Source organism: Chiroxiphia lanceolata, chromosome 10 (genome assembly GCF_009829145.1).
Source record: "Chiroxiphia lanceolata isolate bChiLan1 chromosome 10, bChiLan1.pri, whole genome shotgun sequence".
In the NCBI taxonomy this organism is placed as follows: domain Eukaryota; kingdom Metazoa; phylum Chordata; class Aves; order Passeriformes; family Pipridae; genus Chiroxiphia; species Chiroxiphia lanceolata.
The window spans coordinates 18,469,354-18,494,065 of record NC_045646.1 but is presented as its reverse complement, the minus strand read 5'-3'; the positions used below and the strand labels follow the sequence as shown (position 1 = coordinate 18,494,065).

General features: G+C 42.5%; 1 protein-coding gene across 1 annotated transcript in view; it reads right to left on the bottom strand.

Annotated features, from left to right (window-relative positions):
• EPHA4 (EPH receptor A4) overlaps positions 1-24,712 on the bottom strand; it is a 106,504-nt gene that overhangs the window by 33,931 nt on the left and 47,861 nt on the right. Inside the window, exon 5 of the mRNA XM_032697836.1 lies at positions 14,517-14,855. Coding sequence (XP_032553727.1) covers positions 14,517-14,855 — 339 coding nt within the window. The remainder of the gene's footprint in view (positions 1-14,516; positions 14,856-24,712) is intronic.

The window sequence follows — 24,712 nt, the reverse complement described above, 5'->3', positions numbered from 1 at the left end:
GCTCAGGAAAAGCACCAGCTTGGCCACAGGATACTCTCAGAGGACACATTCATCCAAAATGACAGGCACGAGGGATCTTCCCTTTCTTTCCAGGCTCTGCAGCCCAGTCACAGAGAAAGACCTCTGAGAAAAACAAGCAACAAGCTCTCAAACCTAGGGGCCAGCTCACATCAGTTATGTTTGTAATGATGTGTTCATAAAGAAAGGGGCTAGAAAATGAGATTTTGAAGACTGTTAACACAGTATTATTATCTTTAAAATGTTTCCTCTGTTTTAAAGTTTTCATTTCTTGCCTCTCCCAAAAGAACCTGTGCTGCAAATCTTGCCAAACCACAAAAGCTGGCTCTGACTTGCATCAAATCAAAAGCTTGAAGGAAAAGCCAGGTTCTTAGCAGCAACAAATAGTAGTAGCTGAGGATTATTAAAGTGATGTGTTTTTACCACCCCAATCCAGCTTCATTTCTTGGCGACATGCAGTGGCTGCTGAGACTCTACAAAGAGCTTGTGTATTTTCTGGGCTGCACATCCAGTTCTGTGTCAGTTTTAGCACAGAATCCTTCAGCACAGCAGAGCTGCTCTAATTGAGATCAAAACTATTATAGGAACTGAGATGTGACCACAGTTCCCTGTGGTTTACATCAGAAACTAAAGGATGGTGAAGAAGATTTTGCATGCCCAGGAGATTGCTTATTCTGGCTATTAAAGAGGGTCAGCTCTTGACAGCAATACATTATTTTCAGGTACTGGCCCTCCAATTTTGAAGACCAAAAATTGATGTTAGCTCATGCAGTGCAGGTCTGGAATAACTCCAAAGATCTAAATCTGCAACCTACAATCCCAAAGATTGCCTTAAACCAAAAGATTATAGAATCTACATAGCATTTAGCAAGAGATCTGTATTACAACTCAAGCATGGGGTCTGTTTAGTCTAAAAACTGCTTGTTTTCTTTCTGCTAGCTTGCTAAGAAATCCTGTTGGCATGTTCTGACAAGGATAACTTAATAGTTGCCAACAGAAACATGGCAGAATACAGTGTATTTCCTGTATGTATGAATGCCAGTTTAAAACAAACAGGAAAACAAGCCTTTCAGTTGGAAGGCAATTTATAAGAATCCGTCTGAACATCACAACCAATTAAAAAAAAATGCAGCACTGAAACGTTTCTAAATGCTTAAACTAGAATGATTAATGCAGAAGGGTGAATATACTTAGTGCTGTGAGTTGCTCTAGAAACTCTAGAGCTATAAGTAATTTGTTGAGATGGGGAATTAGTCAGCAGCTGTCTGACCTGAGCAGGTTTGGAGCTGCTGGTCACAAAGCAGGTCATGTTGCAGTTACTCTTCGCTCGAGTTGAGGTTGGAATCTGACCCAATATAAACAACAATAAATTTTGTAGCCTAAAGAAGCCAACACTGATGCTCCACTGCATTATATTGGATTGAGAGAAGTAGAAAAAATGGGCCAGGTAGTCCAGACAAAGAGAAACTGCCATGAGCTGGAGCAGCCATGCTTAGAGAGGTAAGATCCCAGGACACAAAATGGATAGAACACTCGTGGGAAGCACGTGCTTTCTTTCCCTTACTTCCCAGACGCTGGTCCAGCAAGCACAGACTGCCCAAACCACTGATGCTGTGACACAACGTACAGCATTGTGGGGAGCTGAAACGAGGAATTAGAGACCATAACCTCTAGTTATGAGAGCAGATAATAACGTTGGAAACGGGGCATTCCTCAACAGCTCAAAATAAGTAGTCTGGAGCAATATGACCCACTTAGCACCATCCCCTCAGGGCAACTCTACCTCACCCACACACCCTGCTGTTCCTCCCAAGAAGCCGGAGGTAGCCACCAGAGCTAATTCCTCCCCAGAAATAGCCCGTCCTTTACTCTTGCATTGTTGCACAGGAGGAGGATCCACTGAGCTGCCTTTTCTAAACAAATTCCATTACCCCTCCAGCCCCTTCCACCAGGAAATCAAAGCTACCCATAAAGACACATCTGATGCCTGCAAATGAGACCCTTGTCCCATTCTCTAAGCCCTTCCCTCAAGTGAAACAACCATCCAGCTACTCCTTCTTCCATTTTGCCCTCCTTCTGCCCACAGTCAGAGCAGTTAAGACATGTCTGCATACACGTCATTAGTCAACAGACAAGAGGGCTAGAGCTGTTTTTAAACTGTACAGGACCAACAAGGTAACTTACTGTATCTGCTCCCTGGTCCTTTCTTATACTTACCTCCAAGTTACCTGAGCAAGAGGTTCCTCCAACAATTACGAGATAAAGCTTAACCCACTATGGGACAAATGCATAATCTGGCATCCAAGTCAACAACACATCTAATGCTGTTCTCCTTGGCTCTTGCACAGCTACTTTTTATCTACTTCAAACGTGTGTGTCTAGATGATGATATATATGTGCTAAATAACATCTTTGTCATCTACTTTCAGCATTAAAAACATTAGATTTTGTAAAAAGAGCTGCTTAAAAGCCTTTTTGAAATCCAGACAAATAAAAGCCTCTGTCCTATTTGCCACTTAGATGCTTTGGAAGTACTGAAGTATCTTCTAAAATAAATAAAAATAAATAAAAAGTATGACTCATTTTACTAAAGCCTCATTCGTTATTTTAATAAATAGATTTGGCCACATTGTCTCATCCTGGCTTCTGAAGTGCTCCTGTAATAGCAGAGACTTAGACTTTCCCATTTGGGTTTCTCAGATCAATCACCTGCAGTCAGAAATGGCAAGAATCTTGGGGGAAGAAAATATAATGAAATTATACACATTTCACTTCAGTTGTGATCCACAGCTCCAAAAGCAACTGCAGGCTGGGTCTCAAACATGCCCCCCTGAGTGTGAGGCACACAACAGAATCAAACCCCAGGACTCACTTGACAATAAAAATCCCAATTCCCATCTTAACACTTGAGATTATAAATTGTTTCATAGCCACCAAAGTTAAGGAACTTCAGCTGTATTTACTTTAGGCTCCATCACACAGAAGAGGCTGGTGCAGAAGGTTTGCATTTATGTATTTACATTTCAGCTGAACGACCTATAAATTTTAATTATAGTTGAAATTCAGAGCGTTCAGCTGGAACTCCGGTAAAGCACCTTCTGTACAAAGGTTAGATGGATTTGACATGATACCATCTCTGCCTCTAGGCTGTTGAGAAACTCTTGAGACTGAATTAAGGATTGGGTTTTCTGGGCTCACATCAGGAGCACTTTGTGAAGGACACTGGTCTGACAGCACGTGGAGATCCTCATTCTTCCAGGATGCTGCAAGACACCCTGCCATACTCCCCATCAAAGTTCCTCTTCTCCAGGGGGAAAAAATACACTGTGCTTTTGGAAAGTTCCACAGAGAATCAGATTGCAGCACACCTAACTCACACACTTGGAGCTCTCCTACCACGTCCTTTCACTGGAACTGAATTAAACTCCCTTTCCTTCACCTGCAATGGGCAGATTTCTTCAGGAAATTAAAAATCATTAATAGACCCGAGGAGAGAGAGAAAACTCCGCACACAGTGTTGCTGCAAAAAGCAACATTACCCGATGTTTGCTGTTCATTAAAAAAAAAAAAAAGTGATGAGGTACAAACTGGGGAAGAGTCTTGAGCTTCCTGAAACACATAAACCTTAAAATTAAAATCTTACTTCATGATGTCAGTAACCAATTACATCATAGGTGGCACATAATTAAACTTATAAAAGGGTTTCATTATTTTGGTTTTATGCTGCATACTGAAAACCAGTGTATTATTCATTTTAAAATTGTGTCAATTAGAAAAACCCCAAATGGAATCAGCAATTAAATATTAAAGGTGGCTGCCTCAGTGGAAAACACTCGGAAGGATAATTGGTAAAATTTCCTGTGCAATGCAAGTGCCATTACAAAATTGGAATCCTAAAAATAAATAAATAAATATTTTAAAAAATCAACCTTCTGAGGGTATGAGGGCTTAAAGCTGTACAAAGAAACCAGCCATGTTTATGTCCTGCAGGAGTACTGAGTCTGGGTAAATAAAAGTCCATGAAAACAACAATCCCAAATTCGCTCAGCAATTGCACACACTGCTGAGTCTGTATTCCAAGTCTAGACCTTCATTTCTAGCCCCAGATTCAAGTACATAGGATGGCACTGAGAGCCCATACCAGCTCCTGAGGAGATGATCTCTGCAGCAGGTCTCTTCTTCCACTGAGGCCAGGACTCCTAAGGGTACTGGTAGGGTGGAACAGACCTGCACAGGATGGGGACTGCAAGGAAAAACATTATCTTCCTTCAAAACCTGCAATTTAAAAACCATTTATGCTTCCAGCAGCACACAAAGCATTTTTCAGTGTTATGTCTCTCCTCTCTGTAAGGTTCACAGTATTAGTTTCAGTGCAGTTTTGTCATCAAAGTCCAATAATTTTATTATCTTCTCATTTGATCCAGATGAAGCTGGTACCTTCCATTTAAGGATCACTCAGATCAAAAATAAGCTAAGGAACTCTTGCGTTACAGAGCCCTTCAAACCTGTGATGCTTGCAGCTTAGTGTAACAAATACAAATAGAAATATTCTCTGGTTAAAGTAAAATGCCACATGTGCAGGCAGTGCTAAGAAGTCTCCCTCTGAGTCCATCCTCTTCAGGTCAGTTTTTCTCAGTACTTCCATAATTGCAGTTAAAATCCTCAGCACAGGCAGTAGTGAAAACGAGTGGCTGAGAGGCTCTTGGAAAGGCACTGCTGGGTCTGCACATCATGTCTGAGGAACTATGGAGAGCCCACAAATCTCTGCAGCTCCTCCAGGACTCCCCTTGGCCACCCTGTCCCAGAGTGCCCAGGGAGCTTGAAAAGCACAGGATTTAACACTCAGCCACTTACATATTCCAGTCACTTTCTGTCTTATTTATGTGCATGCACAGTATCCTGATAAACTATAAGGGAGGCTGCAGCTACTCCATCTGCATTCCCTTTTATGCTGGAAAGATAAATTGGGGCTGATTCAGAGGACAGATTTAAAGAACGCAGTATGTTACTGAGACAAGCACAATCTTCCCAGGGTGCTGCTGTAGTGGGTTGTCTTGAGATCATGCCTTTAGTTGTTTGCTAAAATAAATGGACACCACACAAAACCCAATTCATATATGAGACACCTCAGCCAGCCCACTATACCTTCCTATTTTGCTTATCCAAAACTGTCTTGTTCTATTATGTCTTGATGGGACCACTTAATGGCACACAGAATACTAAAAATAATAAAAAGCTAATTAAAAATTTCAATGCTTTCCTTTTAGTCTTTGGTAATCTGAGAAACTGAAAGACATTTATATCCAGAGCACATTACAGTTTAAGGGGTTTCCTGTCTGTAATAATCCATGGATACTTTCAATGGATTTTAATACAGACAAAACTAAAGATATTTTATGGAGCAGTAGAAGAATTTAATAAAAAAATCAGAATCAGTCAATTGTCTTTTTAAGACTAAGTGATAGAATTCAATAGCAGGGATAAAAGTCCTAATAAATTCCACAGGAGCAGTTCAGAAGGCTGAGAAAAAAGTTATCATTTCCTTTTAAATTAACAGTAGGACTCTTCCCTAAGGGATGGTTTGAAATACAACTGACCAAAGAAATAAAATACAAATGCTCGAGCTTCCTATATCTCTCTTGACTGTATTTAAAAATATAAATGCAACCCCATGATCAACTTTTGTTATTACCAGCTTACAAACCGCAATTTTCAGAGACCCTGAATCCATCCTGGGAGTGCACTCAGAGTTCCAGGGCTCTGGTTCTTGAATTTAGTAATGAAGGCAGATTACCTTAATCTAAGGAGATGCCATGAAATCCTTCAAGTAGATGCAGAGAGAGGCTATGCATTTGCCTGCTTTGTTTGGGAGGGGAAGCCCACTGGAGCCCTGCCACGATAATAAAGCGCTCCCTGCACACCAGTTCACACGTGGGGCTAAATCTGAAGTGACATTTCTCAATGAAAAGCAGCACTATTCACTCGTGTGCTCAGCATTTTGATGTCCACCAAAATGTGGCAAACATGATTATAGAGATCCAGCAGGCATGCCACAGCTCTATTTAGTCCTCATGGTTTAACACAATGCTATGCAACATATAAATAAAATATAACTGGCTGCCTTGGGATGGCATTCTGGGAGTATGATTTCATGCATATGGATGGACTTGACACACATTTTGCAAGGACAGAATATCTGAACCAAAGGGGGTTGGCTTTACCCACCCTTTAGGGTCAGTTCAGCATCCTGCCCTCCAAACTATGAGCCAGTGCAGAAACTTTGGGCTTCAGGGACTAGCGATGTTTATTTGTGCTCCTCTGCATGGCATTTTAATTAGTAACTGTGCGGATTTAAAAACTTTGAATGGACACACAGGGGCAGTTGTGCAGCCCAGCTTTTGTGTTTCCACTCTCTCAAAAAAATCCTGTTTGAGGACATCAGCAGGGGGTTAATGGAAGCTTTGATAAAGTTCTCCGAAGCCTTTTATTGTTGCTGAACTACAGACCAGACTCTCCCGTCTCTCTGGCTGCTTTCCAATTAATGTAGTCAGCTGCAAAAACAACTAGAGAATTTAGAAGCCCATCTAAACACTTGGTAGCCACAAACATTCTTGGGCAAAATCTCCTTCCACACGAAAATATTTCTGTGCCAGTTGTTTAAGGGAAGAGCTCAGATCAGTTATCAAGCTCCATGAATGGGAAATGTCAGTGTGCTGCCAGAGAAAGGGAACACACAGTTAAATAGTCCAGAGCAAATAAAAGCTGCAGGACCACATCTTCGTCTCTGTCAGTTTGGTAGCTATTCATCTGTACCAACATCAGTGAGACCAGAATTTGACACCTCCTTGAAGTAAATTTATATCATTTAAGTATGATCAATTCTACCCAGTCCTGAAATTAAATGTCTTTTTCCCCAGGAGGATGTGTAACTAACCTCCATTTTCCATACCAAACCACGAGATCTTTCAAAAAATGTGACCAAACTTTTATTTAAATGCTGCAATTACTTCTTGGCTCTATCTGACATGCAACTTGTCTAAGCTGTTCGTTGAACCCTGAAGCTGGTTATTTACTAAGGAGCTTTAGAAAGCACTTTTTTTTTTTTCCTTCCGACCAAGACTTGCATCCCCCACCTTGAATACAAATTCATGGAAATGGGTGGTGCAGACAGCTTTGCCAGAAAGCAGGCAGTTGTTATTTTAATTATTATTTCTTTGTGGAAAGCTGCAGCTACCTTAAAATAATAATTTAATCCTTCTCAACAATAGTTTTCCCGGTTTTGTTTTTAAGCATACGAGAGCACGTATGCTTATAACTACACAATTATTACAGACCATCAGTTAAAGCTTCTGCAAGAACACAGAGTTGTTAAGAAGAAACTCCCACTTGCATCTGCCAGCTTGGAGAAGCTCCTTACTCAGACATACATAACTTACACACATACTTAAACATGCAGCAGAAGAAATCTGGAGTGGTCAACACATGACATCTTTGAGGCTCGGAGAAATCTCATGCTCAATGCTGAAATTTGCCCATCCACTGTTCACTTCCATGCTATTCCCAAATTTCTACTGCTAGGATCACTTAACTTCTTTCTGGATCTCCCACTGCACTAATATTCGAAAGATTGTGGTTTCCCAAAATACATCATTTGGTTTGCTTGAAAAGTTCTCACTTTACTCCTTTTGATGTAAATCTTCAGACAGCAAAAGCCAAAACACAACTCCCTTGGAAACACAAGGGAAATGGAAAATGCAAGGAAAAGAAAGGCAGGTTGCTGTCCTGCACAGCCTGGCAGGTCACCTCCCTGATTACAGCAGGTGAAACACTACAACAGCTGATAAGTTGTCCCAGCCCTCCAGCCTGAAAATGTCTGTACAAGGGGGGGATCACTGCTCATGTCTAGCAGATAAACATGAAGCCTTAGAAACACCACTGGTTTAGATTCAAAATGAGAAAGCTGCAGACAAGTAGCTGGGAATTCTGCAAGATGCTGCAACAAATCACTCGGAGTGTTACGCTCACGGATCACCCCTTTTTCAAGTCCCTGCTTACTAGTCCTGAATTCACGCTTGACACAGCTCCATTTGAAGAATAAGGAGACTGCTGATCCATCATCCTTACTACAAACACCTCAAAGAAAAAGAAGAACACCCCTTTGCAACTCTCCTTTTCCATTACCCTGACATTCCACAGAAAAAAGAAGGCAGCAGCTCGTAGTATCACACACTTCCCATGCTCTGGACAGCTGGCATGTATCCAGATGTTTGCCAAGAGATTATTTTAAATCAGGCTTGTGGGGACTGGGTGGCCAGGGTGCCGTGACTGTTTACACATACCCAGCTATGTGCATGAGTTCCCTCACGGGTCTGTGTGCCTGTAAAAGGACTACTGGAACAGGCTATTTGTATCCTTTGGCTGCAGGGAACAAGTAACTGGAAAGGGTGGGACTCTGCTGGTAGCAAGTACTTGGAAAAAAAGTAAAAATAAAAACCTGAATTGACTCCTGGATGCCTGGGAAGGCTCCAGCCAGGTCCAGCTGTGCCCAGCATCTGGAGTGCCACTCGCTCCTCTGCTTGGGCAGAGATATGAACTCACCCACCTGCTCATCTCCCAGGCTGGGCCATCCAGCTTGCTGCAAACCTTCACACTTTTCAAAGGGGCCAAACACTCCCGACTGACAGCCTGTCCCAGCATTTTAATCCTTCCCCCCACAAAGCCCTAAACCTCACCCTGTTCCCCACATCACCCAAGGGAGGCAGGAGGGAGCTGGACTGGAAAGCCCACCAGCCGTGGAAGGGGAGCTGACTTGCACAAGCCTCCCAACAGCCTCACCAGGCACTAGGGAAGGGTGATGTCAGAGCAGAAAATGACTTATTTTGCCAGCTTCCAGTATTTTACAGGGTCTGTGAAACTGTGACACAAGTGTATGATGAATTCTGTCTTCACATTCACAGAGCTCCTTTCCTGGCTATTTGGAGATGAAGTCTTCACTGGGGTTATACAGCCCTTCAAAATTATGTTTCAACACAACAATAAACAGCTCTTCACCAGGACTGCATTAAAAAAAGGCATTTTTTTTGCAAGAGCTGAGCATAAAACTAGCAGTCTGAATGACTACAGACCTTGATGTTTTTAAAATCAAAATTAACTTCTTTCACCACCTCCCTATGGGTAAGATTCTTATTATGCACATAAATATCACCACACAAAAATCAAAACCTGTTATGTTCACTCTCAGCAAACAGAAATGATTTGCTATTATTTATAGTGAAACCAGGATTATACTCAAAGAACACGAGGGAGTTTAGAGAATCAGATGGATTGTTCAATCTTCATAGTAACTGTTAATTTTATTTTACAGTAGTAGTTTAAGTGTGTTCATGCAGTCACATAAAGAAAGCTCTGTGACTGAAATCTACTTAACAGTGTCTTTTGATGTTTCACTACAGAGCAATTCTGTATAGATAAGTTATAAATATCCAGGGAAAAAAAGTACATTAAAATACTGAAATCTTTAGGTTTTCTGGTCTTGGCATGTGTTGCTTTTGATCTGCCTGAGCAACTATTATTTTGCCGATACGAGGAGTGCACACTGACCAAGGGCAATGTATGTCCATGAATTTTTACTGACTGCAAATGTAGCTCAGCACAGGCTAAACCACACTGGCAGAATCTAAGACCTTATATGCATTTTCTGTGCTGTTCTGTACAACACGTGAGGAATGCTAATCAGCATTTGAAAGGAAACGTGGGCTTTCAAAGAAGACCCACCGAAATGCAAAATGGGAATATATATTCCCCTAGCAAAAAGTCCAGTAGAACTTATGAGTCATCTAGAAGCAAATAACTCCCACTTCTCCCCCCCCCCAATTGCTAACTTGAAACACCATCATCCTCAAAGTATCAGGATCTTTCAAGGTGTTTTTTTTTCTTCCTTTTAGTAACAGAATTAAGAACATAAACAACAAACAAATCTAAAGGCTAAATAAAACTGAGTAACAGTTGACATTTCCCATCCCTGCAGTGAATGTCAGTATTTTGGGTTCACTACAACTGCAGCCTGTCCCAGAAGAATACTCAATTCACACGGATCTCCTTGGCCGTGCTTAAGTCCTGGTGGCACCGTGACCCATTTTAGTTCCTGCCTGGAAATGGATCCTGAACCACCGCAGGGCTCTGAGTGACGGTGAGGGACCAGGGGAGTACACAGAGGAGGGGGAAGGACTGCACACCACCAGCCACACTGCTCTGCCTCCGAGATGAAGCGGCTCTGAGACAGGTGAACAGACAGCTAGACAGGCAAGGTGTGGGGGAGCGCAGAGACAAAGGGGCCGGGGAGAGGAACGAGAACAGAAGGAGGGAAAAATGGGACAGACAGCCTGAGATATTCATAAGAAAGAACAGTTCTGGATCCTGAGCACAGGCAGCTTGAAAACATCCAGGATGATGCAACGGGAGAAAGACGAAGTTTATTTATTTATATTGCATTTTCATCCTAATTGGCAAATCCTGCATCCATCTAGCTGTGTCGGTCCACTTAAGGAAACACTGAGCCCAAGGTAACCTAACAAGGTAACAAATCACCAGGCAGTCTGTTTATTCTGAAATAGCAGCTGCTTTAAACTCCAACAAGCAAAAGAGCAAGAAGGACGCCCATCCTTCATAAAACGCAAACAAAACGAAGGGAGCAAAGCAAGCAGCATGAGTTTGGATTTTAAATCTCATTTAAGCTTGTGTAGGCTCCCCACACTGCTGCCCTGCCTTATGAATACCTTTAGCATCCGTGCAAAAACCTTGTCCCAGCGGTGCTGCCCCCTTGGACAAGCACAAGAGAGACTGAGCAGTGAACCTGGCTCTCAGGTTGCAGACCTAAACAGCTCAGCTGTAATCTTAAATAACAATATAAACTGTTCAGCGCCTCTTCAAAAAAAAAAACCACCAAAACCCACAAAAGCTTCCTGCATGCTGTGAACAAGATCTCTTTATTGAGAGCTTTACTTTTAATTTTGAACAGCTTCACAGCATTATCCTTAGCAGGGGGGAAAAAAAAAAAAAAGAGCCTGGAGATTTTTGAGCTATTCTGACAACTGCAGGGTAAGAGTTCCTCATTGAAATTAGCTTCTCCTAGCAGCATCACAGGAGAATTGCTGGTCTGCATCTCCTCCACAAGTCATTTTACATTTTTTAAAGATGGACAAAGTGCTTATTTCATTTCATTTCATCAAAAACTGAAAGCCACAAAAGTCACCACCACTGATGGAGACCCACAATATCAGCACTTCCAGTACTCAGTGTGCTAGGGATGCTGGCTCCAAGTTTCAGCAGTTCAGTGTTCCATCCTTGCTTTTTTAATTTGTTTTTAATCTTATATGGGAAAAGAGTAACAGTTCCTATCTCAAAAAAATTTAAAAAAATTATTATATTAAATATGCAGAACAGTGAGTTGAATTCACGATTCAAAATACTTAAAATGTCACAACATTGAAGTATTTCACTAGGAGATAGAAATTTGTACATGGTTCAAAGCCTGAAATTTAGCTTTTTTTTTTTTTTTTAAGCAAGCTATAAAAACCAGGACCTTTTCAAAGGAACCAGAAAAAAATACTTTTTCAAATGCTTTTCGATCCTACTTTGAATGGTGAATCTTATTTTCATTTAAACACTTTTCTACAGTATTGGAAACTGAAGAGTTTCTAAACAAAGAGGGGAAAGTAAACTGCCTCATTTCATTATCTCTAGGAGTAAAATGGTAAAAGCAAACAAAAAACCACCTGTGCCTTTTGACTGCACCTTTTACGTCACTGCAACACATTTCGTCAATTTTATGCTGAATATACCAGTAACTGATTTGTCATTGTTCTCTGCCTGTCTCCAAATGCACACCTTCTACAGGGGCTGACACCAACACATGCAAACATACAGATACCCAGATTCCTGATTCTGACATCAAAAACTGCTTCTAAAATTTCTGCATATTTTCTTCAGGTTGTATGGTTGCATATTTGGAAGGTCAATTTGTTAAGAGGAAGGATTCCCTGGCCTCCTGCATTCCTACTGAATTTAACTCAAAGATGTACCTCTTGCAAGAAATTCTAGCAAATTCCCCAGAATACAACCCAGAAACACTGTTCACATGTAAAGAACTCCAAAAAACATATTGACAACGGTTTTTTCCTATCAAATATTGGAAAGTACAAGCAGAGAGAGCAAAGTAATTTACAACTTTTCAGTGTTGGTAGTTTCATTTTTATTAGCAAAAGAGGGAAGAACTGTTTTTAAAGGAGGAGCTTGGCTCTAATCTGAATTTAGAAACTGCCTCAAAGAAACCAAGGCATTACATTAGTGTAAGAAAGGTGCAAGATCAAAACCAAGTCTGTGGCAGTGCTCTATCATGATATGATTTCTTTATAATGAAATATAGTGAAAGAAAATTAGTGGCACAAGGATTTTAATGCACCCCAGACACACATTTACAATGATTAAACAGATCAGTACTTGTAAAACCCAAGAGTCTAACTTTACAAACCTTTACTCAGGCAAGCAGCTTCACCAAAATCAATGGGATTATTTGCATATGTAAGGATTATTTATCTCAGCTGAGATCTGTAGGTTTAGGCCACACATTTCTATTTAGATCTTCTATGCAGAAGAAACCACAAAATTGTATGAAAAATGGGAGAACACTGGCACCTTGGCATTAATTTTCATTTATAGCAGTACAATTTTCCTTGGCCCTCTGACGCATTTGATAGACTGGGCATGTTTCGAAATTGGAAATGCTGGCAAAAACACAAATTTCCTGATGTGAAGAATGCTACTCATGGATAATAAACAAAATCAATTCTTATTTGCATATTCAATCAGATTTGGGTTTGCATATAAAAGCATAAGATGGTAGAATTTTCACACGGTAGATGGATCCTGCTCACTTACCCATGCATATATGCATCCACTAATCCTTACACATGCCAAAATCAGTCAGAAATACTCTCTATGCTAGGCATTCATAGCACAAAAACACTGTCCCTGCTGCTGTTCTCAACCTCCTCTTTTCGTATAGCATATGACAGCACTCTCCCACGGCTTTCTCCCAAGACTCCCTAATAGCCCCTGTTCTCTATTAGTCCTCTTTTCACTAGGCAAAGCGATAGTTTGAATTTTTGAATCATAATTTAAAAGGGATGCTGTCAACCGTACGTGAAGAACAAAAAACGCTGGACCAGATTTTCAAAGGAGCTTCAGCTTGGACCTGACAATTTCTCTTGTAACTGTCACTGCAAAACTGAACGTAGCTCTCACTGGTAATATTGAAGCATTCCGGACTACAGCTAAGATCTGCAGATTTAGACCGTGCACCCCTATTTTTCACACACATCTACTAGGAAATAGAATTAAAAACATTTATGTAGTCCAGTACTATCAAAATATGCAATATTAACATTGTCCCATACACCAGAAGTCTAACAGTAAATTACAACCCTGTAAGCTACGCTCCAAGGTGCAACATCTGTGGGACCTGAAGGCAATCAGTGCTGTGAGCCATCAGATAACAGGTTTGACGGTCTTGTAGCCAGTCTGACAGTCTGGATCCCTAATTTGCATATAGAAGACTGTCATATTCAAACATATATAATTTTGTGCATCACATTAAAAATTCAACTGGAACCCTGCGTGAGAAACCCTAGCTTGCTGCAAACGAAGAAATGTTTTCACATAATTAAAGAAAAAGATCAAACAAATTAGCATCAAAACCAAACGGCAATCTGCTGCAGCAGCCTTTGCCCTTACTAGGTCAAGTAAAAGGGACCAAAAAATCAGAACTGCCTAGGGTATCTGAAATAATCTGGTATACACACAAATAGTATTTCACTCTCCCAGATGAATGAAGCACAAAAATCAGACAGCATGAAGATGAAAGCTCATATAGGATTTCTACAGCAATGCCAGCTCTGATCAATTGAAACATTGTCAGCAGCAGGTTAAGGAGGTATTTACTTAACAACGGGACAGAATCTAATTGACTTTGCAGGAGAAGAGAGTGAGCAGGCAGGCAAGCGAGCCACACTCATTCCACTCTTTGAATCTTACACAGTCCTTTTTGAAAGGGGGTAGGAGCAAAATCCTGTGCTCCCAGAGTGTGTATTTTGCCCTCGGTAAACACCAAGGACACATTTGTGTCCCTGTGCCAGGTCTCTCCTACAAAGGAGCCAAGTTGCTGGAGGGCAAGGAGAGGGGACAGGGCAGCTGTGATGTTGTGCTTCTGCAGATGCCTCAGCACAGCCTGCTCCCAGACACAGCACCCAAACTGTCCTCTCTCTAGCTCTGAAGAATTTAAACTATCCATATAAATAACCAGAAAATAAGGGTTTGACCCAGTTACACATCTTAGAGCTCCTCGCATTCATTTGCTAATGCTAAATGTAATGGAAATCACAGCTTTCCTAAAAAAACAGGCAGCAGAGAGAGAGGAAGAGAATTACTGTTTATGTTCCTACCTGCTTGGTTAGTTGTCACAGTGACTGACACAGCCTGGTCCTGGCTGGGGTTTTGCTTGGACACTCCATTCACTGCCCAGACTTCAAAGGTGTAGTTAGTATGTGCCAGGAGGTCAGTGATGGAGACTTTGGTGGTTTTCAGGCCGTTCTGCTGGGGGCTGAAGTGCACTCCACTGCCGCAGGACCGGCAGCGGCCGAGGTCGCCGGCACCGCACCTCTTGCACACCACGTTGTAGGAGATGTCTTCCCGGCCACCTTTGTTCTGGGGGGGGCTCCACTCCAAGTTCACTGATGTCTCATTGACGTTGGAAATCAGGTTCTGGGGAGCAGATGGAGGGCCTAAAAAGACAAAGTCCACATGTTTTTAGTAACTGGAGAAAGCTTACATAGTAGCATCAGACTTAGGGTCCCAGACCTGTGCAACTCCCGTTTAAGTCAAGGACAGCAGAGACCAAACAGAATTTTACTTCTCTATGTTCTTAATAAGATGAAAAATTAACTGGTAAGTCAAACTCTGATCTCTTCATCTGATGAATTAACAGTATTTTCCAGCTCTAAATAAAACTGAAAGCCCAGTACTGCAATTAAACAAGAGGGCTTTTTTACTTTCACGCTTTATACATGTTATGAAAAATGTTAAGTTCACATATTTTACACTGATTTTTCCATGATCTCCTGAGCAAAGGATCAAAATGCATAAACTCCTGCTTCAATTGACATTTTCAAGGTCCTCCAATACCTACAGGCAGACTGTCACTGAAATTGTTACAGAAATATCTCATGAGATTTTTTTTCTGAAAAATAGAAGTGCAGTATTTTCCAGACAAGTTGATGTCAAATCACATTCAGTGAACACTGAAGCCCATCAAGCAGGGACCTGGACATGATGTTTTGGGATGCAGAATGGAGATCTGAGAAGAAAGCTGGACACAGAACTAAGGCTTTGAAGGATGAGGAATAAAGGTTACAATAGGGGACTGCTGGAGGACGTGAAAAAATTGGAGAGAAAAATATGGTGAGCAGCTGAACGAAGAGCTGATAAAAGAAACCTGGTCAGGAACAACAGATCAGATAGAAAGCTTGGAAATAAGGCTGAATTTGAGGCACAAGGTCAGCTCTTCCACCGCAGGGACAGGAGACTTTAAATAAACACAGTGCCAAAGAGTTCCCAGCTGTTTCCAGCACAGGGATTTGAGGACAGAGCCAAAGGCAGGCTGGGGACGACCTCCCTGGGCAGGAGAGTGCTGATCTGGGTGCGGGGCAGGAGCAGGGCAGAGCCTGCTCCACTTTCAGCCCCCCTTTTGGGACTGCTAACCAAGGGGCAGGGCCCTGTCTCGCTCTGGACCAATGCACAGGCAGAAAATCCTATTTATATGCTTAAATCCCCACAGGCTCCAAACTCATAGGCACATTGAAAATGCAGAAGAGCTAATCCTATGACTCTTAATCTAATTTCAATACAGTTGAGACACACTTTATGTACCCTTAAATTTAACATGGATGATTCAGAGCAAACCCATGAAAGGAATGGGTATTTTATACATCCCAAAAAGTTTCCCTGGCCACTGAAAGGCAGCCTGCTCTGGGGCAGAGCACAAAGGCACTTTGACTACACATATAACACTTTGAAACAGGTAAGAACTATATCAAAATGAAACAGAACGAGAACAGAGCTTGCAAAATATAATGATCCAAACAGGAACACAGTAAAAATAGCTGTCCTTAGTAACTACTCCTAGTCAGAGTTTTACATACAAATATTATTGGCAGAAAAATACTGGAAATAATTTTGTAGAAAGTCACAAATTCCATTTTTATTCAAGACACAAGAGAGCTCATGAAAGCTTCTTAAATTTTATCAAAATACATTTGTTGGTTGGAATTCAAAAAAAATTCAATCAGATCTCCTGGCAGAAAAGGGAAAAAGAAAGTTCTGGCAAATTTCATGCCAGTTTTTGCATTCCTGCTATTTGTCAGATGTTATGAAACTGAGGGTGGGTGTTGGAGAAATCAGTCAGCACCAATAGTTTAATTAACTGTATAAATACATCAGTCATAACCTCTAATATGCCAAAGGTATAAAAAGAGCCATGAGGGTAAGATGGGAACCGAATACAGTCCAGTGAAATTCTGCTGAAATTACAAAGTGACTTATCAAATCCAGCAGCAGAGAAGTTAAGCTGTTAAGAGGTGTCTACGGGGAAGATTAATTCTGGCTCCCTCAATTCATCAGGTGCATCTCAAAGGAAGCCCAAGACCTAAGCACGATGTATAGGACAAAATTTTGAGGGCTGTATCACCTCTCTGTGTCTGTGCTTGAAGCTGTCAGGATGTTACACATGTTCAACAGCAGACAGGACTTTTATTCTAGGATGGGTAGGTAGGTTAAGAAAAGAGTCTCACGTTACACAGAGGTCAAATGTATCTAGTTATCTTCAGTACCTAAATGACAGGTCTCTGTTGCAGGAGTAGCTGAGCAAGGATTGTTTCTTTGTGCTTACTTCAGAAATACAAAATTAATATATTAATTTTGAAAAGAGGGAATTCCTCCCTTCCTGCCAAACCTTTGAAACAGTCTCTGAGTTAATCGGGGTTGACAGGTAAAATTACTGCAAGAAGAGAGAGCCAGGGTCAGCCCCTGCCACAGGGAGCCCTCCTGCTTGCTGCACCACCAGGCTGCCATTCATGACTTTTATTTATACACTGGCAGCATTTAGGACTCCTAAGGACAAAACCCTTTTACTGAAAGATCAGTTACTGAACACAGTAAGAGATGCTTCCTGATCCAAAAATGCTTAGAAACTAGACGGGAAAGAAAAGGGAAAGAAATTGATTTTAATCACTGCTCATCATGTGGAAATGGAGGCAGACAGAGCTGTGGTAAGACAAGGGCACACAAGATATGCCTTGCACATCTGGGCATTGGTCACAACTGTCCCAAGTGTCAGCCCAGTGTCTCTGTCCCACAGCCAGTTCTCCTTCCTCCAAAAGCTGGCTTTGCCAGCTCCCTGGGCAGGAGAAAGTGGTCTCTGCTTTGCCTGCAAATACACGAGCCTTCTTTTCAAAAATACACTCGGAGTGCAATGAGGTGGAAGACACTTCTGAAATTGTGAACTCAAGCAGCAGCACAGGAACTGCTGAGCAGGAACTGATCCAAACTCCATCAACCCCAGACCTCCCCGGACTGCCTCACACCTGGGCTCTCTCTTCAAGGCAGGCAGGTGCACAAGGTGACATCTGTCCTTCCACACTGTTAAGGAAACAGAACCAACAAAAGCCTCAGGAGGGAACCAGCAGCCTCAGCAGCCTGTAAGCCCAAGGCCACGCCATGCAGCCCTGGTCTGCCCTGGCCAGAGCAGCTGGCAGAGCCAGTGGAGGCTGAGGCTGTCTGTCCTCCCAGAGCCTGGCCAGGACCTGACAGCAGGAAGCACTGAACAGAAACTGCTCCTGTGAGAAACAGCAAGAGCCCTATAGCAAGAAAAAGCAAAAGGCATTTTCTTTCAGAGAATTCACTTGCTGCAATCACACACGCAAGTGCATCGACTCGCAGCACAGCCAGGAGAGCTCAGATAAGGTGCTGCCAGTGCAAACACCTCCCTCCCCAAGCAGCACCCGGCTCTGCCAGGGCTGAGAATATCCCCATCTCAGCGGGGTATTCCTGCAGCAAAGACCTCAACACAAGGAAGGTTCATACTGCCACAGCTGTGGTCTGAATGATGTGCCTCTTAGCTCAGATACAGCAGCCAGTTTGGGGTTAAACTCAGAGTTGCTCTGATGTCCATTAAGATATTTTCCAAGGCTCTAGGTCCAGTTTCACATGGGAAAATGTGCCAGAATGAATCAAGCTCCTCAGAAGCAAAAAGTCAGTAATTAGTATGTGGGACAGGGCACTGCAGTGTCTAAACAGAGATGCGACGAAGCGGAAAACCAGGGAAGCAGATGCTTGCAGGTCACAGAGATGAGTGCACCACCTCCAGCATGAAAAGGAAGATGCGGGGGAGTCTCCAAATGGTGGGCTGACATTACAGTGAGGGAAAAAGCAATTTCTTTTCTTTCTGGAGCATAGTCATCAATGGAGCCGTTGGCACGGGAGTGGGGAATGGCTTCAGATTGATGGGTCTGGTTTCAGATGTTGAAACACAGGGCGTATCTGCTCCTTCAATGGTGATCAGGATTTGCTTTGTTTCTGACAAACAGAGCCGCTGCTGCTAGATGAGATGAAAACCCTTTCAGTGCCACAGCAGGCTCCAAGTGCCAGCACAGTTCCAGGATGAACCCAGCTAGCAGGATCCCACACAAACAGCATCCTGCCAGCCCGACCACTGCCCTCACACAAACCCTGTGTCCTCTGGCACAAAAATATAGCTAGGGGCAGATGAAAGAGGAGACAAGGACCTGTGCCTCTGAATCATCACCACTATCTGTGACTCTGTCACAAGTCCCATGATTTACAGCACTTTTCTTCAAACTCCTGCTGATGGAAGCACACTATTGCATGGGCCATTCGACATGCTGGAAGAAGCTAACACTGCCACACTACCCAGGACAGCTTAAAAATGTGGCAGTTCCTAGAGGAAAAGAAAAAAATTAAATCTAGACATTTTAATTTTGAAAACCAACTAACTTTAACACTCATTTTATGATTTTGGGAGGACAGGTGCTGTCATTTTTCCTGCCCAGGTCAACAGACTCTGAGGGATGGATCTGCAGAGCCGCTCACTATTCTCACACTGGGGACTGCAAAGAGGACACGTTTTGATCACAGGGTCTGAAAGCCAGATCCTTCTCCCAGCCCATTTACCAGCACCATGAACGGACATGGGGGTCTCCTCTGTGGGAACACAGGGAGCGGAAGTTTTTAATTTTATTCCTTCCTGGGGCTCCATAAATCTTGCTTCACAATAAACCCATCAAAATCAACTGAGCCATGAAGCAAATGGAAAGGCCCTGGGTGGAGCAATTCATTGTGTGTGTCAGGGCTGAGGGAAACACTGAAGAGTCTGTTCAGCAACAAATAATCTTCATCAAGCTATGTTCCTCACCCCTCCTATTAGATTTACTTAAACGTATTAGGCAATGCAGACTGTTTGGTTTTCTCTTGGTGCAATAAGCTATAGCCTTCATATCCATCTGTCTTTCACCCACACGTAGATCTGTCTGTCTTAAGGACAGTGTTCTATCTTATGTCAAACCAACATTCGGGGAAACAAGAGCTTTTAAGAGATTAATAGCATGACCATTACTTGTACCAAAAGGACTGATGTATTTTAGCACTCTTTCTACAACCTCAAGCAGCATTTTAGCTTTTCATCCATCAGCATTTCTTTCCCTCCCTTCTTACAAAACACTGAAGTCCATCTCCAGTCAGAAGCCTCCCACATGCCCCTGTATGACCGACAAGGGCCTGCTGAAAATCACGATAAGGGCACACTTATCAACACTTGACTGTCTCCCTCCTTCCTTCCAGACCACAGGAGATTTCCCTGTTCTCCATTACCTGTGTGCCAGCTCTCTGTGGATTACAAGTCTCTGTGGGCACAGTTAAGGAGCCTCTGTAATGCAAACCAGGGATCAAGTCCGGTCCAAGCGTTAGAGTGACTCACACAGAGCTTCTGCAGTGAAGACCCAGTAAGGAACCTGCTCTCCAGGATTAGACTAGCACCTGTGGGGTGCAGATGGCAAGGGGCCACAGCTGCAAAGTGAACCAGGCTGCAGACTAACACTGGGCATAATGACATCTCAGTAAACTGTTTATTTGCAAGGAGAACAGTATTTTTCTTTTAAATCAGCTGCCCTAAACACTGAGGGACCATCAGAGCTTGTTGGGTCAAACATCAGCAGGTTGTTTTGCCTGTTATTTGGACCATCCCACTGAGAACGTTATCCCAAAGCCCCTTTCTTTCTGTCCCCAAAGGACCAGTAGAAGTATAGGAGGTTCAGCATAATGAATCTGGCAAAATCATTCTGGCAAGGAGAAAGAAAGTCTACCCTACACGCACTGAATGATTTCAAAGGCAAAAAGCACAAAGACGATTAGCTGCAACTGAGTGAATACTCCTGCTGCCCTCAGGGCCCAGCAAAAGCACAGATCCCAGGACCCTCAGCATGCCCAAGGACGGGGTCTAATCAGGGTGTGCCAGGATTGCAAGTTCAGCACCACCACAAAGCTAGGAGTCAAAAGAGGAGAGTGTCTCCCCTGAGAAACACCATATACCACAAACCCACGTCAGAGGATGTGCTGTAGCTGGGTTCATAGAGCTGGAGAGACTCCAGTAGGACAGGCAGGCAGGATTGGTTGGGTGTGCAGGGAGACTCCAACCAAGAAATCCAACCCTTTCTCTCTACAGCTGTAAACCCAGCCCATCTACGCAACCGAAAAATACCTCTGGAAACTAACGCTGGGATCTGAAGGTAGACTTGTAAGTGCACTGTACTGGGGAACTGTATTTAAATGGTTATGACAAAGGTTTTAATATCCCTGGTTTTACATCTTCCTTTTTTATTACTGATCTGCCCAACAAGGTGCTTCTCTAAAAGTCTCTGTGGGTGTATGTGGTAAATTCAATTATAGTTTTCTACAAGCAGACCAGACAGACTTGTTTGACATAAAGAATACTGTCTTCACTAAACCAGTTAATTTAGTTCAGCAACAGTGTATGGTTAGGAGGCGTGGATTAAAGCACAGAGAAAGGAGATGAGAAAGAAATGATTCCCAGCAAAATAGCTCCCAAGCGACTTTGTTGTCTCATAAAATGACAAAAAATCAGAAGGATCTTGCAGCTTGGTTCTCTGCCGCCCCAGGCTGACAGTACTCCAGAATCCCACTTCTAGACAACCAGCAGCTCCAAATTTTGGGCAAACAGCTTTTGTTCACCCAAGCTATATGCAAGTAAAAAAATTCTTTTTCCTGTCCTCAGAGGTCCCATGGCCCACAGACTGAAAATAAAGTTGTGGGCTCTAGTTTGGTCAATTTTATCAGACACGAGTAGCCATTATATACTATTTTCTTAGGCTGAAAACAAAAGCATCACAAAACAAACCAAAAAGCACCTCAGTACCGGGTTCTGACACTTAATTCCTTTGAAGTAAATTTAGCACTTACAGGAAACCCATTCTGATGGCACCCATCTGTCTGCACTTTTCTATCACAGTCTGTCCCCTGGCAGAGGGCTCCTTCAAGAACTCCCTTTTTTGTGCCAGCTTAGTCCTCTGCCACTAACAGTGGTAGCAGATTATTTTGACGGCAGCATTACCCATTAAGGACTGAACTGATATTATCAGTATTTGGACTGTAACCACATCTGTTTACTACTAGCCTATGGTATAGTTAAGATTTATTACCTTAAAAGATCTAGCTGTGGGAGGAGATCTATTAAAAACACAAACTGAAACCCACACTCTCCATGGAAGTACTAATAGGGATATTTCAAATATATATATATCCTCAAGATGGCATGCCTTTGTTGGGAGCATCCTGTCAGTCACCAGATCAGTGCATTTAAAATGTATCCTCCTTTGAAAGAAAGATGCTTTCAAAAGATATGTATGTGACTAAATAACAAGCGGGATGAAGCTTTTGAGTCCTGGAAGGAGAAATGATTAAAAAAATAATTTACTCCGTCTGTGTGTGCACATGTGTAAAAGCACATTTCTCTATCAGGTAACGGATGTCTCTGCAGCCAGGGCAATGGATAATTATTTTCAAGTGGGTTGTCACACTGCATTCAGCCTGCGTTCACCTGACAGTGTGAAATCAGAAGGAAGTTTCATTGGCAATTCCCACCAGACATCAGAAAACCTCATGCATGTAGAAAAGACTTTAATCTTCTTTAACCATTCCCGCACTCTCCTTCATGAAAATATCACCTCCATTTTTTTGAGGCAGAAAAAGCAGACCTTAGGTTAGTAAGGATTCACAATTATTCTAACAAACAGTAAAAATAAGACGATAACCTGCTGCAGTTTGAAGCTTTCTAACTTCACCCCAAAAGCTGAGAAAACCCTACAAACACACTGTTAAATGCAGTGTGCCAGCTACGGGTGTTTGTTAATCAAAGTCAATAAGGCAGACCAGCAGGCTTCAATGGGCTTTGGATCGGGACTGACAAAAGGATCCTCTTTATGAGCCTGCTCCAGAGATGCTGACCCTCTTCATCTCCAGTGATTTCAAAGGGAACTCGAGGTATTCAGAAATCTTGAGCTAATTTGCTACATAATAAACAAGATTCATACAACAGGGAAGGGCGCTATGACTCACTGTCATTTAAAAGGAGCCTAGCATGAACTGGGCTGTTTTGAATCGGCAGCTTGGCCTTGGCTATACTACAGAGGAGCAGCTAAGTCTTTGATAAGTTAAAGGAGCAGCAGGCACCTGGGAACAAGCATCTGACTGTCTAATAGCAAGAAAACCTAACTAGAAATGCACTATCAGGAACGGTGAAAAGTTTAGCACAACTGCTATACAAGATCTGAGAGCCAGCTTTTGTGAACAACACAGCAAGAATAAAGAGAACAAATAAAGAAGTGTAAAAAAAGAAAAGATCCATACAATGAACTTTTTCAAAGATCTTTGGAGCATATCTGCAGAGGGCTATGAAATGCCACTAGAAGTACATCAAGTACCTTTGAAGGGGATGGTTCGGACACAGAGGGGCAGGACTAGAGCTCTGCTAAGGCTGTTAGTCATGTTGCCAGCCTCACCACTGGACCATACTGCCGCTCTCTCAACAGGGCCTCACCACGCCATTATTGCACGGATGGCCTTTAACAACTCCAATCAATGCTCTTTAACTTGATCCTGATCCTAGAATTCATCTCCCTGGAGGTACTATTTTCAGAGAGGATGCAAACAAAGTAATTATTAAATAACCAATGTCTTTAAACTCCTTAAGTTCACTCACTAAAATATCTGGCAAAGCAGTGCCAGGCACAGCCTTCAAGAAAAAGCACTTTGGCATCCTCTTTCCATCTCATAAAGCTTCATTAAACCCGGGCAACTGTGGAGCTGTCAATGATGTTTCAGCATGTGAGCTGTGATGCCCTTCAGATAAGCCTCTGTTGTTGATCTCTAACCATCTGAAAGACAAGTTATAACACAGAGTAAACACCTGGGCTGTGTAAGTTTAAGCTTAGAAATAAAGCCCACACTTTCCAGTGACAGTTGTGTATATTGCTGCCACTAATTGCTTCTTTCAGCAGTTGTGGACAGGTCCCCTGTTGTTGCGGGCTAATTTACACAAGCACTGGCAGTTCGGACAACCCTCACTTCTTGTCTGCCTGGCTTTTCCTGACCATTTATCATTAGCGACTGTGTGTTTTTACAACTGGTGAGACCAAAGTCAACAGCCCGCAAGATGCGGTAGCCACGTGAAATATCAGTCATCTGCTCCATTTCCACCCCCCTCCTCTCTGTGCATGGTTAGCATTACAACTGGGTTATAATAAGGCAAATGATTTGGTAAACAATTCTTCAGTTATTTACTTGGGCAAGATTCCTTTGACTTCAGTGGGAGCTCTGCCAAGCCAGGGATGTTGGACCAGTGCCAATGATAAAATGCTCATTTTACTGGCATGTACGACTTCCTATTTACTTGCCAAAAGAACCCTGGTTACCAGCTTCACAATGGGCTTTGTCCCTTTCACCTGGACAATCAACCAATTAATATCTCCTCTCCAGCCTAAGGGAGTTAGGTAAAAAGGTCCAGTTACCAGTGGCAGAGGTGTGGGAAAACTGATGCTTGCAGGCATCACCCCTGTGAGCTCCGGGCTTCATTTCCAAAATCTGCCATACAAGAACATTTTGCATTGCCACATATGCTAAGACATGTTATCATATCTACTCTAATACACTGTGCTGCAGACAACATCACCTGTGCTCACTCACTCTTTTGAGATAAAAAGAATTCCAGTGTGGATACCAGAAGGTTATCTGACAGTCTGACAGGAAAGAAATCCAACCAGAAAAATAAGTTGTTCTGTAATTGGCCCAACTACTGAGTTTCTTATTCTGTTTTGCCCTCTAATTTACTTCCACGACTCTACAGAACTGGGTCCTGACTAACCAAATCAAAGCCCCCACTTAATTGAGTAAATGTCTCTGTTAATTTCAGGCTCTGGCCAGAAAATCAGAAGACAGCTAATAAACAGTTGCTGTACTTAAAGGAGTGATGATTTTAAGTCTACTGATTATAAACACA